This window comes from Mercurialis annua, linkage group LG6 (genome assembly GCF_937616625.2).
Source record: "Mercurialis annua linkage group LG6, ddMerAnnu1.2, whole genome shotgun sequence".
NCBI classification, from domain to species: domain Eukaryota; kingdom Viridiplantae; phylum Streptophyta; class Magnoliopsida; order Malpighiales; family Euphorbiaceae; genus Mercurialis; species Mercurialis annua.
The window spans coordinates 32,169,506-32,187,215 of record NC_065575.1 but is presented as its reverse complement, the minus strand read 5'-3'; the positions used below and the strand labels follow the sequence as shown (position 1 = coordinate 32,187,215).

The 17,710-nt window shown below is 34.9% G+C and overlaps 1 protein-coding gene and 1 long non-coding RNA gene across 2 annotated transcripts; both read left to right on the top strand.

Annotated features, from left to right (window-relative positions):
- Positions 1 to 4,392: 4,392 nt before the first annotated feature.
- Positions 4,393 to 7,707, top strand: LOC126687763 (uncharacterized). The gene is made up of 6 exons (XM_050382319.1): positions 4,393 to 4,663; positions 4,730 to 5,701; positions 5,795 to 6,474; positions 6,583 to 6,634; positions 6,779 to 7,218; positions 7,411 to 7,707. The coding sequence occupies exons 1-6, from the start codon at positions 4,393 to 4,395 to the stop codon at positions 7,705 to 7,707; spliced, it is 2,712 nt and encodes a 903-aa protein (XP_050238276.1).
- A 1,857-nt stretch (positions 7,708 to 9,564) lies between these two features.
- On the top strand, positions 9,565 to 12,047 carry LOC126686290 (uncharacterized). Its single transcript, XR_007643880.2, has 3 exons — positions 9,565 to 9,710; positions 10,964 to 11,051; positions 11,760 to 12,047. It is a non-coding gene; the product is annotated as an uncharacterized LOC126686290 (long non-coding RNA).
- Positions 12,048 to 17,710: the final 5,663 nt, after the last annotated feature.

Genomic DNA, 17,710 nt, shown 5'->3' with positions numbered 1-17,710 from the left:
CGGAATACTGGGTAGATCGTTCATGTGCGATTCGGGGGCAATCACAAGCATATAAAACCTAGTGATGAAAATACCAACTACGGGAGGGGCCATCAGCGTTAAAGGAAATCAGATTATCGCGTCAAGACGCTACACAACAGCCATAAAAGAAGCTAATGATTGGCTCATGAGGAGAAAAGAACCAAAGACCGAAGGATAAAAAGATGATGATAATAGCCTTCATTTTTGTATTAGTATTTCCCATGTAAATTTTACTACAATCAAATTTTCAAAGAAGTAAATTAGCACAAACACAACAAAAGGCCAACAACATGCGAGGATCGCGATCAAACCTAATCAAACAAGCTACAAAAGAGATACATATCTCATAAGACAACAGCCAAACAAAAGAGATACGTTTATCATAAGGCAACGACTAAACGAAAGAGATACATATATCATAAGGCAACGGCCAAACTAAAGAGATACATATCTCATAAGGCAACGAACAAACAAAAGAGACACATATCTAATAAGGCAATGACCAAACTAAAGAGATACATATCTGCATAAGGCAACGACCAAACTAAAGAGATACATATCTCATAAGGCAACGGCCAATTAAAGAAATAAATATCTAATAAGGCAACGGCAGATACATATCTTGCAAGACAACAACCAAAAAGAAGAGATACATATCTCATAAGGTAACAAACAAACAAAAGGAGGAATATATGTTGTAAAGCAACGACCAGGCGAAGGAGGCACATAACTCAAAAAGCAACGGCCAAATGAAAGAAAGACTGTAATACCCCGTAGAATTATTAGTGTTTATTTTCGCTAGTGTCCAATTTTAATTAATTAGGACCTCGGAAATGGTGAATAAATTCACGTGATGAATTTATATGGGTGAAAATGTGGTTTGGAGTGTGTTTTGCCTTAAGTTTGATTTTTGGCAATTTTACGTGTTAAAAGTGAATTTTGCGATTTTTCGCTAAAAACCGTAAAAATAATTATTTTAAATATTTTTAAAGGCCCAAAAATATTTTTAACTCAGCCCATATGATATGATTTAATATTTTTGAATATTTGGTAAAGTTGAATTTATTTTGCCCCTAGAGTTCAAATTATTTACAAGAATGCCCCTAATGGCAAACTTGTAAATAATTGAAACATCAAATAAGTATCTAGATATTTTCTTAAGCTAAACTTGGTGCCCAAGTCTTCAATCTTCTTCTTCATTTTTGTGGGTGCCGAATACACCATAACTCACAACACCAAGCTTTATTCTTTGATTTTCTCTCAAAACTTTCTTCACGAAAATTGTCGGGAATATTGCGTAGATCGTGTATGTGTGTTTGCATGTTCGTTTGAGGTATACTTTCAATCTTAAATCTTAGCTTTTAGTTGCTGATGTTGGTTAAGTGTTAGAAACATGCTTAGGATGGTTTAAAATTGTTGTTTGATGGTTAGTTAATTAGTTTTAGTAATTGTTTATATGGGTTTCGGTTTTAAATAATTTTTCCGTGAAATTAAATTAATTATTTTTAATTTTTGGGCTGATCTATATGTTGAGATTTATATATGCTTTAAAGTGAAATTTTTGTGGATTAAAAATGTTAAACATTTCGGGTGTTAATTTAATTAGTTGGGTTTCGGTTTTTAATTGTTTTAAAGCTTAAAAAATGCTTAAATGTGGGTAAATCTAACGATTTTAAATTTCTGGAAATGAGTTTGTTTAAGGTTGATCTAAATTTTTGAATGATGATAAATAAATATTTAATGGTGAATTTTTAGTGATTTAGTAACCGGGTTTAAATTTTGATAATTGTTTATTCGGTTAAAATTGTTAAAAAGGGTAAAACTGTCATTTTAATTTCTGGACAGAAATAATTCATGAAAAATTTCTGGAAATACATATGATAATTATTTATGGAATTTAAATGATTTTTGTGAAGTGTTTTGAAGGATTAATAATCGGTTTTGGTTATTAATCATTATTTCGGTTTTAATGGTTAAAATAATGGAAAATATTATTTTAAAAATATTGGGCTGCTGTTTTTACAAGATAAAAATCAAAAATGTATTTGAAATAATTTTGGTGAATTTTGGTGATTAAAATGGCTTAAAATTGATTTTTAAGCGTTTTTAGCGTTTTTGAGTTTTCCGGCCAAAACCACCGGAATACGGTAACCGGAGTATGAGTAGAGGGGATAGAGCATGTTAGCTCAGTCCTAAACTCATTTGGCAGCAGTTAGTGCCGAAATGATTTTGGCAGAAAATAAGGGGGGGCCGAACCCCGGGTCAAAAATATTTTACGGAAAAATATTTTTGGAGATTATTGAATTGTGATATGTTTGTTGAGATTTTCTAAAAATGATTTTTAGAAAACTATGTGAATTGAATATGTGTTAGAATTATATGGAGTTATAATTCTATGTTTATTTATGAATTAAATAAACTAATGTGAATAGAGTGTATCGTATAGAAATACGATGACGCGGAAAGAGATAGTCGGAATCAAATTTGGTTTGTGATTATGTGGTTTATATGGTTGAGTCAGTCTAGAGTTTATCCTAGAATTTAGAGTTAATACATTTATTAATGTTTAATTTCTAAATTAGATCCAGCGAGTTTTGTCGCGGAAACCGGCGAGCAAAGGTTTTGATATTTCAACGGGTGATATTTTTATATTTGGAATAAGCGAGTACTGTGAGTGTGTTTACAACTTATACTGCTAAATATTAGTATTAAAAATATTGCGAACTGCTTTACATGATTTGCAAATGCTTTATTTTATTTTGAATTTAAATCGCATGAACTATTCATAGTGTTGAAACCGATTTAGATTCATTGAAACATGCTTATTATTGGGCGGCAATAGTGCTGTGTGATCACCGGTATTGCATTTAGAATGGGTTGCATGTGAATATACTGTGTGAATCCTGGCGACGGCCTGGAAAGTCAGGCGACGGCCTAGACTCTGTGTGAACAGATCTTCAGAGGCAACAGAATATAGACGACCAAAGGCAGTAAAGAGAAACTGCCGAGATCTGAGAGGTTGAACCTTTTAAAAAGTGAAATGGCGACGGTATATATGTACTGCTGTTGTATGGTGAAAGAGTCTAAAGACCTTCACATACGTAAAAGATGAATGATCAGATTTGACGGGCTAAAGTACAAAGAGAAATGAATAAATACGGCCATGAAAAGGTTAACCCGAATATGATGAAATGATGTGGAATATTTATGTTTCCTGTTTTGAAAGCATATAGGAACATGAATCATGGTTTAGGGTTTCATATGAATCGGTAATCTGGAATGCATTGCTTTCATATTAATGTTTATTAGTACATGTTGTACGCATTCACAAGTTTTTATAACTGACCCCGTTGAATTTAATATTTTTACAGGCGAGTAGTTTGAGGTGTGGATTTCCAATTTCTTGTTCCAGAAATCCCTGGCTTGAATAAAGTGAGAATGACTTTTTCCTTTGTGTGTCTAGAGTTGCAGTAGCTAGAATAATGAACGGTGATACCTTAGTAGTCGTTGGACTTATTTATGCTTTATATTTTATTATAATGCTTAAACTCTGATAATATGTAATATGTGAATACTGTGCGAAAGTCCGAGCGACTGCACGAGTATAAAATGCGGCGAGCGCATCTGCATAATGAAATGCAGTTAAATCCATAATGAAATAGTCTGCATAATGAAATGCGGTTAAGTCCATAGAGAAATGGCCTGCATAGTGAAATGCAGTAATTACCATAGTAAGATGGTATGCATAATGAGATGCATGTTAAACCATAATGAAATGGTTTTGAAAACTAAAATGCAATAATTAAAGAGAAAATTATGTGCATGTTTTAAATGGTAATTTTTATTAGAACTTTTTAAACTGCGATTTTAAAATGTTCGAAAATGATTTGAATTCTGCGAAAAATTTTAAGTGATTTTTAATGTACTTTTAAGGCTTGCTACGGGTTTCGGAGCAACCACTCCCATTCCCTAGCGCCGGTCTCGACGCCGAGAATCGGGTCGTGACAAAGGTGGTATCAGAGCAATGATTCAAAAATGGTTTCACTGCCTAAGAAAGGAGTGATAAAGGTGATAAAGGTGATAAAGTTGGTATCATTTCCACTGACTGAGTGATAGTCGAAAAGTGGTTGATAGTAAAGGTGGTATCAATGTTAAATACCGTATAGAATGTGAACCTAGGAAATTGATATATAGAGTCTACTGCAACATCTAGGGTTCTGTCATGTCATTCGTTAAGTCATCATTTGTTTTTAAATATTCCCAGCTGTGCTTAGGATCGAGTCTGTATGCTTGTTAGGAGTAAGTAGAGCCTGATAGTATACGATTAGAACGTTAGATAAGATTTTTAATAGATGACGTGCTTTGATCAGAATGGCTGATCAGCATGATGAAAACGTTCATGAGGAGAACGCTCATGATGAGGAGTCCGTTCATAACGATGCGATACCCGCAGCAGGCGAAGGTCGTGGTCGTGGTCGAGGTCGTGGTAGAGGCCGTGGGCCAAATTTTAATATTCCGGGCTTTGATTTCGAACAATTTTTAGCTGGCATAGCAGCCATGCAAACGAATCAAGCGGAAGTGCAAAATATGCACAGAGAGCAGTTAGATTATCAACAGCAGAGAGTTGGTGCTAATGTTGATCGTGATCTCGTTATGGCTTACATGAGGCTCACGCCCATGAAGTTTGATGGATCGAACGATGCATTAGATTTCTTAGAGGAAGTAGAAATGAATGCTAGACGTCTTAATGCTAGTGAAAGACAGTCTATACTGATGGTGGAGATGTCAGCAAAAGGATCTGCGAAGGATTGGTTTCAAAGGAATATTCAACCAAGTATGGGAGAGATGACTTGGAATGAATTTGTCACTCGATTTAAGAATTTCTTTCTGCCGTTTTCAGTAACAGAGAGTTATCGAGAGAAACTGTTGAATCTGAATAAGATAGGAAAGACGGTGCAGGAGTATGTGACGGAGTTCACAAGATTGAGTCGATTCACACCTGATCTGATGTTGGATAGAGATAGGGTGAATTCAAGGTTCATTAAGGGGCTAGGACCCGAATATATTGGATTGCTATATGATGTTAGTAAGGATCTGGTTCAAATCATCGATAGTGCACGCCAGATGGAAACCACTTTGATCCAATTTGGAAGGATCACTGTTCCTGGTGAGCAAGTGAGAGAAGGAACTGCGAGTTCTAATACGAATAGGTTCACTGGACCATATCGTAAGGGGTTTAAGAAGAACAGAAGAGATAGGAGGTTTAGTACCTCTGGATCAAGTTCTAGTGGACGAAGTTCAGGAGGAACGGTACCACTATGTCCAACTTGTGGGAAAAAGCATTTTGGAGCATGCTATTGGGCAACTAAAGGATGTTACACGTGTGGACAACAAGGTCATTACTCTAGAGAATGTCCTATGTCTGGACCACAAGGTTCAAGTGCTAGTGTTGTTCAACCAGTGTTTCAACAACCTAGACCTGTATATCCTGCAGTGTCTGGGCAGGCACAGAACCAGAGTGTGTTTAATGGACAACGTGGAAGAGGATATGGTTTTGGTAATCGTGGTGGAGGAAGGACCTTAGGCGGACGAGGATCTGGAGCAACTGCTAGCGGAGGGCAGGCTAGAGTTTTTGCGATCAATCCTCAGGAGGCGAATGCATCAAATGCGGTAGTGCAAGGTATATTTTCAATATCTTCGCATGATGCATCAATTTTATTTGATCCCGGTGCTACGCATTCATTTGTATCGTCGAGTTTTGCATTAAAATTAGGAATTCAACCTGTGATTTTGCAAAACCCATTGTTAGTAGCTACACCTGTAGGCGAAAGCATAGACGTTACTGTAGTGTATCCGTCGTGTCCTGTGTTAATTGGAGAGCGGGAATTGCTTGCGGATTTGTTGTTGTTAGATGTTTTAGAATTCGACGTCATCCTAGGAATGGATTGGTTTTCGCGACATTATGCGAATGTGGATTGTAGAGAGAATATAGTGACGTTCCATGCACCTGGAACTGAACTTATCTCTATACGGGGAGAGAAGTTGGAAACCTCAAACAGTTTAGTCTCGGCTTTGAAAGCGAGAAAGATGTTAAGTAAAGGATGTCAAGGATTTTTAGCTCTGGTACGAGATGTTCAGAAGGAAGTTGGAAATGTGAATGATGTACCAGTAGTTTCGGAGTATTCTGATGTGTTTCCAGAAGAGTTACCTGGATTACCACCAGATCGAGAGATTGAATTCTGTATTGATCTAGTTCCTGGTACAAGTCCAATATCGATACCTTCGTATCGTATGGCACCAGCAGAACTAAAGGAGTTGAAGGATCAATTAGAAGAATTGATTGATCGTGGATTTATACGACCAAGTGTCTCACCGTGGGGAGCACCTGTGTTGTTTGTAAAGAAGAAGGATGGATCTATGAGACTCTGTATAGACTACAGACAACTCAATAAGGTCACAATCAAGAATAAGTATCCTTTACCCAGAATTGACGATTTATTCGATCAATTGCAAGGAGCGAGGTACTTTTCAAAGATTGATCTGAGGTCTGGTTATCATCAGTTGAAGATCAGAAATGATGATACTCCAAAGACTGCATTCAGAACAAGATACAGTCATTATGAATTTTTGGTGATGTCATTTGGATTGACAAATGCACCAGCGGCTTTCATGGATTTGATGAATCGGATTTTTAAACCGTTTCTAGATCAATTCCTGATAGTATTCATAGATGATATCTTGATTTATTCGCGCACAGAGGAGGAGCATGCGCAACACTTAAGGATTGTGTTACAAACTTTGAGAGATCATCAGCTTTATGCTAAATTCTCGAAGTGTGAATTTTGGTTAGAAGAAGTAGCATTTTTGGGACATGTTGTATCTCAAAGTGGGATTAAGATGGATCCTAAAAAGATTGAAGCTGTGATGAATTGGAAAAGGCCAAGTTCAGTGACAGAAATTCGTAGTTTCTTGGGTTTTGCTGGTTATTATAGACAGTTTGTGCAAGACTTTTCTAAGTTGTCTGCACCATTAACTAAGCTAACTCAGAAGAACGCGAAGTTCATTTGGAATGATCAATGTGAAGTGAGTTTCCAGAAGCTGAAGGAGTGTTTGACAACAGCTCCAGTTCTGGCATTACCTTCTGGTAGTGATGGACTTACAGTCTATTGTGATGCTTCTAGGATCGGGTTAGGATGTGTACTGATGCAACATGGTCGGGTTATAGCTTATGCTTCTCGCCAGTTGAAAAAGAATGAAGTTAATTATCCAACCCATGATCTAGAATTAGCAGCGGTGATTTTTGCATTAAAGATTTGGAGACATTACCTATATGGAGCAAAATGCGAAATATTCACTGATCACAAGAGTCTGAAATACATATTTGATCAGAGAGAGTTGAATCTCAAACAGAGAAGGTGGATGGAGTTGCTAAAGGATTATGACTGTACGATACAGTATCATCCTGGCAAAGCTAACGTAGTGGCTGATGCGTTGAGCAGGAAATCAGCAGGAAGTTTAGCTCACATTACTTTAGTTGAGAAGCGACGAATGGTTAGAGAAGTACATTCGTTGTTTGATCAAGGAATTCAATTGGAGGTTTCGTATTTGGGGAGTTTGTTAGCTCAAATGACGATTAAACCTACATTGAATGATCAGATTAAGGAACTTCAGACAATCCTCAACTAAAGCATGTTATTGAAGAAGTTCAAAAGGGAATGAACTCTGAGTATAATTTGAAAGGTGGTATTCTGAAATTTGGTACAAGGGTGTGCGTACCAAATGTAGAAGAATTGAAACAGAGAATTATGATGGAGGCACATGGATCTAAGTATAATGTTCATCCTGGTTCTACCAAGATGTATCACGATGTTAAGGAGATGTATTGGTGGAATGGTATGAAAAGAGATATAGCAAAATTTGTTGCTAAGTGTCCGATATGCCAACAAGTGAAGTTGGAACATCAGAGACCATTTGGATTTTTGCAACAATTACCAATACCAGAATGGAAATGGGAAAGAATAACCATGGAGTTTGTCGTTGGATTGCCTAAGTCGCAACATGGTTTTGATTCGATATGGGTTATCGTTGATCGAATGACAAAGTCGGCTCATTTCATTCCGATCAAGGTTACCTATACAGCAGCGAAATTGGCACGGATCTATATTGACAAAGTGGTCAGTTTACATGGAGTTCCTGTGTCAATTGTGTCAGATCGAGGATCAGTTTTTACATCCCGATTTTGGCAAAGTCTGCAAGAGGCTTTAGGAACGCGTTTAGATTTCAGTACGGCGTTTCATCCCCAAACAGATGGACAGTCTGAAAGGACTATCCAGACTTTGGAGGATATGTTAAGAATGTGCGTTTTAGATTTCGGAGGCCATTGGGATGAGTATCTACCGTTAGTAGAGTTTTCATATAACAATAGTTATCATTCCAGTATCGAAATGGCACCGTATGAGGCGTTGTATGGACGTAAGTGTAGATCTCCAATTTGTTGGGAGGAAGTTGGAGAAAGAAAGTTGACAGGAGCTGAAATAGTACAGATTACGTCTGAGAAAGTGTCGTTGATTAAGCAACGTTTAGAAACTGCATTTAGTCGGCAAAAGAGCTATGCTGATGTGAGGAGAAAGGATATAGAATTTCAAATCGGAGATTTTGTGTTTCTTAAAATATCACCTATGAAAGGTGTAATCCGATTTGGAAAGAAAGGAAAGCTAGCGCCGAGGTATGCAGGACCTTACGAGATTATTGAGCGAATAGGAACGGTAGCTTATAAGTTAGCATTACCGTCTGAGATGTCGCAAGTACATCCAGTGTTTCACGTGTCGATGCTTAGGAAGTATATTCCTGACCCTGATAGAATTATTCTGCCTCAAGAGGTTGAGATAGACGAGGAACTATCTTATCAGGAGGAACCTGTAGAAATTGTCGATACCCAGATTAGGAAACTCCGTAGTAAGGAGATACCTATGGTAAAAGTGCTCTGGAGGAGCCGTACAATTGAGGAGTGTACGTGGGAAACAGAGGCGGATATGCGGAAACAATATCCCCACTTGTTTGCTCAAGGTAATAGTTTATTTTGAATTTCGAGGACGAATTTCTTATAAGGAGGGGTGAATGTAATACCCCGTAGAATTATTAGTGTTTATTTTCGCTAGTGTCCAATTTTAATTAATTAGGACCTCGGAAATGGTGAATAAATTCACATGATGAATTTATATGTGTGAAAATGTGGTTTGTAGTGTGTTTTGCCTTAAGTTTGATTTTTGGCAATTTTACGTGTTAAAAGTGAATTTTGCGATTTTTCGCTAAAAACCGTAAAAATAATTATTCTAAATATTTTTAAAGGCCCAAAAATATTTTTAACTCAGCCCATATGATATGATTTAATGTTTTTGAATATTTGGTAAAGTTGAATTTATTTTGCCCCTAGAGTTCGAATTATTTACAAGAATACCCCTAATGGCAAACTTGTAAATAATTGAAACATCAAATAAGTATCTAGATATTTTCTTAAGCTAAACTTGGTGCCCAAGTCTTCAATCTTCTTCTTCATTTTTGTGGGTGCCGAATACACCATAACTCACAACACCAAGCTTTATTCTTTGATTTTCTCTCAAAACTTTCTTCACGAAAATTGTCGGGAATATTGCGTAGATCGTGTATGTGTGTTTGCATGTTCGTTTGAGGTATACTTTCAAGCTCAAATCTTAGCTTTTAGTTGCTGATGTTGGTTAAGTGTTAGAAACATGCTTAGGATGGTTTAAAATTGTTGTTTAATGGTTAGTTAATTAGTTTTAGTAATTGTTTATATGGGTTTCGGTTTTAAATAATTTTTCCGTGAAATTAAATTAATTATTTTTAATTTTTGGGCTGATCTATATGTTGAGATTTATATATGCTTTAAAGTGAAATTTTTGTGGATTAAAAATGTTAAACATTTCGGGTGTTAATTTAATTAGTTGGGTTTCGGTTTTTAATTGTTTTAAAACTTAAAAAATGCTTAAATGTGGGTAAATCTAATGATTTTAAATTTCTGGAAATGAGTTTGTTTAAGGTTGATCTAAATGTTTGAATGATGATAAATAAATATTTAATGGTGAATTTTTAGTGATTTAGTAACCGGGTTTAAATTTTGATAATTGTTTATTCGGTTAAAATTGTTAAAAAGGGTAAAACTGTCATTTTAATTTCTGGACAGAAATAATTCATGAAAAATTTCTGGAAATACATATGATAATTATTTAAGGAATTTAAATGATTTTTGTGAAGTGTTTTGAAGGATTAATAATCGGTTTTGGTTATTAATCATTATTTCGGTTTTAATGGTTAAAATAATGGAAAATATTATTTTAAAAATATTGGGCTGCTGTTTTTACAAGATAAAAATCAAAAATGTATTTGAAATAATTTTGGTGAATTTTGGTGATTAAAATGGCTTAAAATGGATTTTTAAGCGTTTTTAGCGTTTTGAGTTTTCCGGCCAAAACCACCGGAATACGGTAACCGGAGTATGAGTAGAGGGGATAGAGCATGTTAGCTCAGTCCTAAACTCATTTGGCAGCAGTTAGTGCCGAAATGATTTTGGCAGAAAATAAGGGGGGCCGAGCCCCGGGTCAAAAATATTTTACGGAAAAATATTTTTGGATATTATTGAATTGTGATATGTTTGTTCAGATTTTCTAAAAATGAATTTTTAGAAAACTATGTGAATTGAATATGTGTTAGAATTATATGGAGTTATAATTCTATGTTTATTTATGAATTAAATAAACTAATGTGAATAGAGTGTATCGTATCGTATAGAAATACGATGACGCGGAAAGAGATAGTCGGAATCAAATTTGGTTTGTGATTATGTGGTTTATATGGTTGAGTCGGTCTAGAGTTTATCCTAGAATTTAGAGTTAATACATTTATTAATGTTTAATCTCTAAATTAGATCCAGCGAGTTTTGTCGCGGAAACCGGCGAGCAAAGGTTTTGATATTTCAACGGGTGATATTTTTATATTTGGAATAAGCGAGTACTGTGAGTGTGTTTACAACTTATACTGCTAAATATTAGTATTAAAAATATTGCGAACTGCTTTACATGATTTGCAAATGCTTTATTTTATTTTGAATTTAAATCGCATGAACTATTCATAGTGTTGAAACCGATTTAGATTCATTGAAACATGCTTACTATTGGGCTGCAATAGTGCTGTGTGATCACCGGTATTGCATTTAGAATGGGTTGCATGTGAATATACTGTGTGAATCCTGGCGACGGCCTGGAAAGTCAGGCGACGGCCTAGACTCTGTGTGAACAGATCTTCAGAGGCAACGGAATATAGACGACCAAAGGCAGTAAAGAGAAACTGCCGAGATCTGAGAGGTTGAACCTTTTAAAAAGTGAAATGGCGACGGTATATATGTACTGCCGAAATCTGTTGTATGGTGAAAGAGTCTAAAGACCTTCACATACGTAAAAGATGAATGATCAGATTTGACGGGCTAAAGTACAAAGAGAAATGAATAAATACGGCCATGAAAAGGTTAACCCGAATATGATGAAATGATGTGGAATATTTATGTTTCCTGTTTTGAAAGCATATAGGAACATGAATCATGGTTTAGGGTTTCATATGAATCGGTAATCTGGAATGCATTGCTTTCATATTAATGTTTATTAGTACATGTTGTACACATTCACCAGTTTTTATAACTGACCCCGTTGAATTTAATATTTTTACAGGCGAGTAGTTTGAGGTGTGGATTTCCAATTTCTTGTTCCGGAAATCCCTGGCTTGAATAAAGTGAGAATGACTTTTTCCTTTGTGTGTCTAGAGTTGCAGTAGCTAGAATAATGAACGGTGATACCTTAGTAGTCGTTGGACTTATTTATGCTTTATATTTTATTATAATGCTTAAACTCTGATAATATGTAATATGTGAATGCTGTGCGAAAGTCCGAGCGACTGCACGAGTATAAAATGCGGCGAGCGCATCTGCATAATGAAATGCAGTTAAATCCATAATGAAATGGTCTGCATAATGAAATGCGGTTAAGTCCATAGAGAAATGGCCTGCATAGTGAAATGCAGTAATTACCATAATAAGATGGTATGCATAATGAGATGCATGTTAAACCATAATGAAATGGTTTTGAAAACTAAAATACAATAATTAAAGAGAAAATTATGGTAATTTTTATTAGAACGTTTTAAACTGCGATTTTAAAATGTTCGAAAATGATTTGAATTCTGCGAAAAAAATTAAGTGATTTTTAATGTACTTTTAAGGCTTGCTACGGGTTTCGGAGCAACCACTCCCATTCCCTAGCGCCGGTCTCGACGCCGAGAATCGGGTCGTGACAAAGACACAAGGCAAAAGCTAAGCAGAAAAAGAAGAAGGGAAAGTAAACAAACAAGCAATCATAAATAATGTCGGGAGAAAAGATGTTATTATAAAAAATGCGTGTGTGACACAGAAGGAGGCCATACTCCCCAAGTAAAATATAAACACAAAAAAAAAACAATAAACAAACAATCGCTAAAACTTCCTCAAACACCACCGCCGGAAGAAGGCAACGAGCTAGTCACCACAAAGGCAGAACTAGACAATCCCTGGACACATAGGTAGAGGGAGCATGAGTAGAAGAAGGAGAAAACGATAACCAAGGGATCCACAACAGACTTTTGAGCTGACAAAGTAGAGAGGCATTGGCTTCTAAAGCGAGCCAAGTCAACATACAAAAAGGAGAGATCCCCCGATGGATATTTCTTCAAGAGGGCCAATCGAATGAACCGACGGTAATGTTGAAACATAAGAGGAACCACCTCGGTAGCCTCATCCAGCTGACTCTCTAGGGTTTGACAGAGCAGCTCTCAGACTCAGTAACCGCCTTCGCCCTATCTAAACGAGTGTTATTTAAAGCGGCTTCCAAATCCGCAATGGAAACGATGAAAATAAAGCGAGAAGGATCAAAGAGAAAATACCAAAAGAAGTAAAAAGGTAAACAAAATGAGAAGCGTTTATTTATAATCTTTCCCTAAAAGATAAAAAACGAAAAATAGAAGGGCATAAGGACAAAAGAAGCAATAAATAGTAATAAACTAACTCCAACTACTGCTAACACTAGGAATAAAGAGGCACAAGGAACCCAACCGTATAAAACTTTCAAGTAAAAGGAGCATGATGTGCGAGAAAAAGAGAAGAATTCAAAAAGATAAGACAGTTCTAACGCATCACTCAGGACGTTATTAGTAAGAAGAAAGAAAAGCCAATAACGCATACAAAAAAACGAAGGAGTTTCTTTGACCATTTGTTAGCATGTTTAGGTTTGGTTAAACAAAATCTAGAAAACCAAAGAAAGTTACAAAATGCATGAGATAAACTCCGAGAAAATTGAAAGTAGGGAAATGAGGGTCGTTCCGGCCATTTTTGTAGCTTGTTTTGGTTCAGTCCACACAAAGACGCAGAACCAAAACACGTTGTGAAAATGGATGAAATAAAACCACATAGAATAGACAAACCCTTACAAAACCATGTGATTACGAGGCATAAGCGGACGAGACAACGTCAACAAACAAGGAACGACAAGCAAATAGAGATACGGCATAAACAAAAGAAGGAACCATAGGCGCTGAAAAATTGTGATGAAAAAATCAAGGCATAAATACCTAGTCGACGCAAGACCGAATAGGGAGGGATTAATGATGGAATAAGTATAAAACAAGATAGTAAAAGCACCACAAGAAAATCCCACATTGCCTAATTGAAGTCAAATACGCTGAAAACACTATAAATAGGGCCTGAACCCATACGTCAGAAGGTACGACTGATCCTGACCAATACCACTGATTTGAGTTTTGGAGCGGTCACGGAGTTTGGATACCCGCCTGTAACTGATTCTCTTTCTGCCGTCCCATTGACAGGGTTAAAGACGCACGTTCAACATCCGGATCCATTAATAAATTCTAAGCATTACCAAATATCAATATTTTTACATTCAATAATCTTACAATGCAATAAACATTATTCGTATCTGTAATCATAATCTTCTTAACACTCAAACGCATTAGGTTCACAATGCAATACAAATCAACTTTAGACCATAATTTTAGTAATTCAAGTTAAAATTATAATTTGAAAATTCTCTACAAATATAAGGATATTCTATATTCATTATGTACCAAAAATCATCAAGAGCACTACATGCAATTATAATTTCTCTTCAATTAAACATGAATTTACCGATTCAACCAATAAAGCTATAATTAATTTCACCACTTCACTATTACTTAGTTTAATGTTATCAATATACAAAATTTAAGTCAATATAAATTCATTTTTATAATTTTATTATCATGCACGTATAGTTTCTCTACAAATTCACTTAATTCAAAAGTTTTACTACTCATAGTGAAGAAGAATTACACTATATAAATCACCTTATCCTAAAATTCTAAGGTTTTCGATTTTTTAGGCTCATAACGTAGTGGTATTTCAATAATTTTATCAAAAACTCAAAATAAGATTCATGTAATAGACAAATTGATATAGTTTTATAAATAAAACTAAAAGAATGTCAAACACAACAAAAATGTAAGTAGGAAAAAAGGTGGTTTGCTTTGGTGATACCTTGTCTCTGATAAAAAAACGCCTCTAAAAGAAAGCATTCTCTAAATGTATCCATAACAATTTCTCCCCAAAACGAGTGCTTGTATGCTAGCACCTTTTGCTTTTCAAACCAAATTCAAATTAAGTGATTAATATTTCGTGAGTGTAACTTGTGTTTAATTTCAAAAACACATATAATTCAAACTCTAAACTTAAGTGTGTATTTATAGGCATACAACACTATTAGGCTTTGAGTCAAATATGTGTGTTTCAATCCTATTGAAACATTATGTTTCAATAACTCTTTTAAGTTTAAATTTATCAAAACTCTTTTTGATTATTACATGTATATATTAATTAGGGTTAATGTTAAAAAAATTACGAACTTTACACGTATTCTCATTTTAATCACGCAGTTTAAATTTTCTCATTTTCATGCACGACTACCATTTTTTCTCAAATTCGTGCACAGTGCTGAGGTGGCATACTCATTCATTTGTGTAAAAATGACCTCCACCTCACTGAATTACACCAATGGAGCCGTGACACCTCAGCACCATGCATGAATTTGAGAAAAAAATGGTAGTTCGTGTATGAAAATGAGAAAATTTAAACTACGTGATTAAAATGAAAAAACGTGTAAAGTTGGTGAATTTTTATGACATTAACCTTATTAATTATTAATATTATCTTCAAAAGATAAAATTTTAAGGATAACTCTTATCTTTTTAATTAAATTTTGAAATTTAATTAAACATATAATGTTTGTATATATATATATATATATAATATTTCTCTATATATATTCATTAATCACATTATTCTATTGAACTTGTAAAAACATATATTTGTTTTGGGCATGTTCTTGTAACATTGGTAATGGGTCCGAAATCCCTGTTTCGGCCCATAAGTCATATGTGGCCTCTTATAAGACATTACGACTATCCAAAATTTGAATATCGATTATCCGACTTAACCTTATGTAATAATCTTTTGATCCTTTTGTCTCACGATATATATATTGAATATAAAGTATAATATTGTCATCCTTATATTATTTAATCATTCGTTTCCTGATTCCAAGTAGATTGAAAATGATAACTCTTTACCAATTTATTTTACATGGCCATGCATTTCCTTCAGTCTATCTTTTCATGGGGCCTTGGTTATCTTACTCCAAAAAATGAGGGACAAATTCCTTCTCTACCACTCACATTTCTCACACAGCTACTTTCATACCAACGATAATATATTCCATTATAATTTTAAAGATAATGTAAAAATGTATCAAAGTACAAAATAATTATGTAGAAATATATTGTGATTTCAAGATCAAAGGATTGGTTTAATATTATTACTATAATGAAAACTACTTGTGACAGTAATCTACGTAGTATTCTCATGATGCATAATCCAGTGCTTTATTCATAAATAGCACTTATGATTTGACTTCATAACTCATATACATGACTAATAAAATATAATTATCAGTCAATATCATACTAGTCTTAATAACTAAGACTAGATATAGATTGAATATAATTCTTTATTAATCGTAAGAATTCTATTGTCAAGTCACATACTTGATGACCTTAGAAAGAATTAATCATTCAAGCATTTAATCATAATATAAAATGATAATACAAGGGCCAACTAATCAATAACAAAAATGACAACGTCAACACATGGTCAAACATGATTGACTTAAAGCATATCACTAACATAAGGTACTCCTTTTTAATCTCTAATCTTTCTATTTTTACTAAACTACTCTTCTTCACCAAATACTTACTTGAGCATCAGAGTATGCACTCGGAAAACCCTTATTAGAGTTGTTTATGACTGTGTTCAATGTTCTAAGGTCACGGAGCTCTAGTACATAACCCCCCTGTTTTTAAGTGATTTATCACTTGACACCGTCTGTTGGAATCTTATTGTCATCTGGTTGAAAATTACTTATTTTTACCAGCAAGGAAGAACTCATGGAAATAGATAGAATGAATGCTAATCGAAATTGGTCTGCATCTTAAAACCATCTTACTGGAAGCAATTTTTATGTGAAAAATGCAAAAAGGAACTTGGAATGCTACAGTCATTCACAGGAGTCTCACTTTGTCCGGAAAATCTTTGTTTTGATACATTATGAAATGAGAAGGAGGAAAAAACATAATCGCAGGCCAAACTTGGCACCCATGGATACATTGACAACAATAACTTTCACGAATGTAGATAGAAACGATGTGAAAATACTGAATTAGAGGCTTTTGTGATATCATCAAAAAGGGAAAACTTTTGGTTACAAAAGATTCTTGTTGATCAAGAAAGCTCAATAAATCTTTTGTCTTGGAAGGTCTATATGAGAATAGGAGGAACACAAGAAATATTACAACCGGAATACACTTCGATATTAGAATCATGAGGGTACCAGTATGCCCTCGAGGAGAGGTGGAACTAGCAATGGAACTAGGAGAATAATGAAAATTACCAAGAGATCCAATCAGAATTTTGAAGGAACCAACACGAAAGGTAAACTTGCTTTTCACCATTATTATTGATCTCAATCAACCCTATAATGCTATTTTTGGTAGGCCAATGTTATATGAGACAGGAGCTGTCATTTGTATAAAATATTTAATAATGAAAATGACAACTAAGGCAGATATAATATTTATAAAGGGAAACCAGGAAGAGATCAAATCTTGTTATTTGGGCTCGATTGGAAAATTGACGGAAACTTTCACGGTGGAATGACCTGAATTTGTGGAATAAGAGGAAACTGATGCAAAATATGTACTCCATGGAGAACTGAAATTGATGATCTTGGGGGAGATGACCCTAAACAGCAAAGCTAGAGGCAGGAATGCTGGAGGAATACAAAGTAGAAATCATTTGGGAATTTGAGAAAAATAGAAACGAATTTGCCAGCCGCCTAGATGAGATAGTAGGAGTTGATCCCATAATTGCTTTTCATAAAGCTAAACATTGATCTATCAAACAAGCCTGTTAGGCAAAAGAAAAGATTTTTCTCAGTTGAGAAACAAATAGCAATTCGCGATAGATAAGTTGGTGGAAGCAGGATCCATC

What these genes read in the sequence shown, in the direction of transcription:
- LOC126687763 (XM_050382319.1), top strand. Translation starts at nt 4,393, where the DNA reads ATGGCTGATCAGCATGATGAAAACGTTCATGAGGAGAACGCTCATGAT. An exon ending in AGTTGGTGCTAATGTTGATC is followed by an intron (nt 4,664 to 4,729) that starts GTGATCTCGTTA and finishes ACGATGCATTAG; the next exon opens with ATTTCTTAGAGGAAGTAGAA. An exon ending in ATCAAATGCGGTAGTGCAAG is followed by an intron (nt 5,702 to 5,794) that starts GTATATTTTCAA and finishes CATTAAAATTAG; the next exon opens with GAATTCAACCTGTGATTTTG.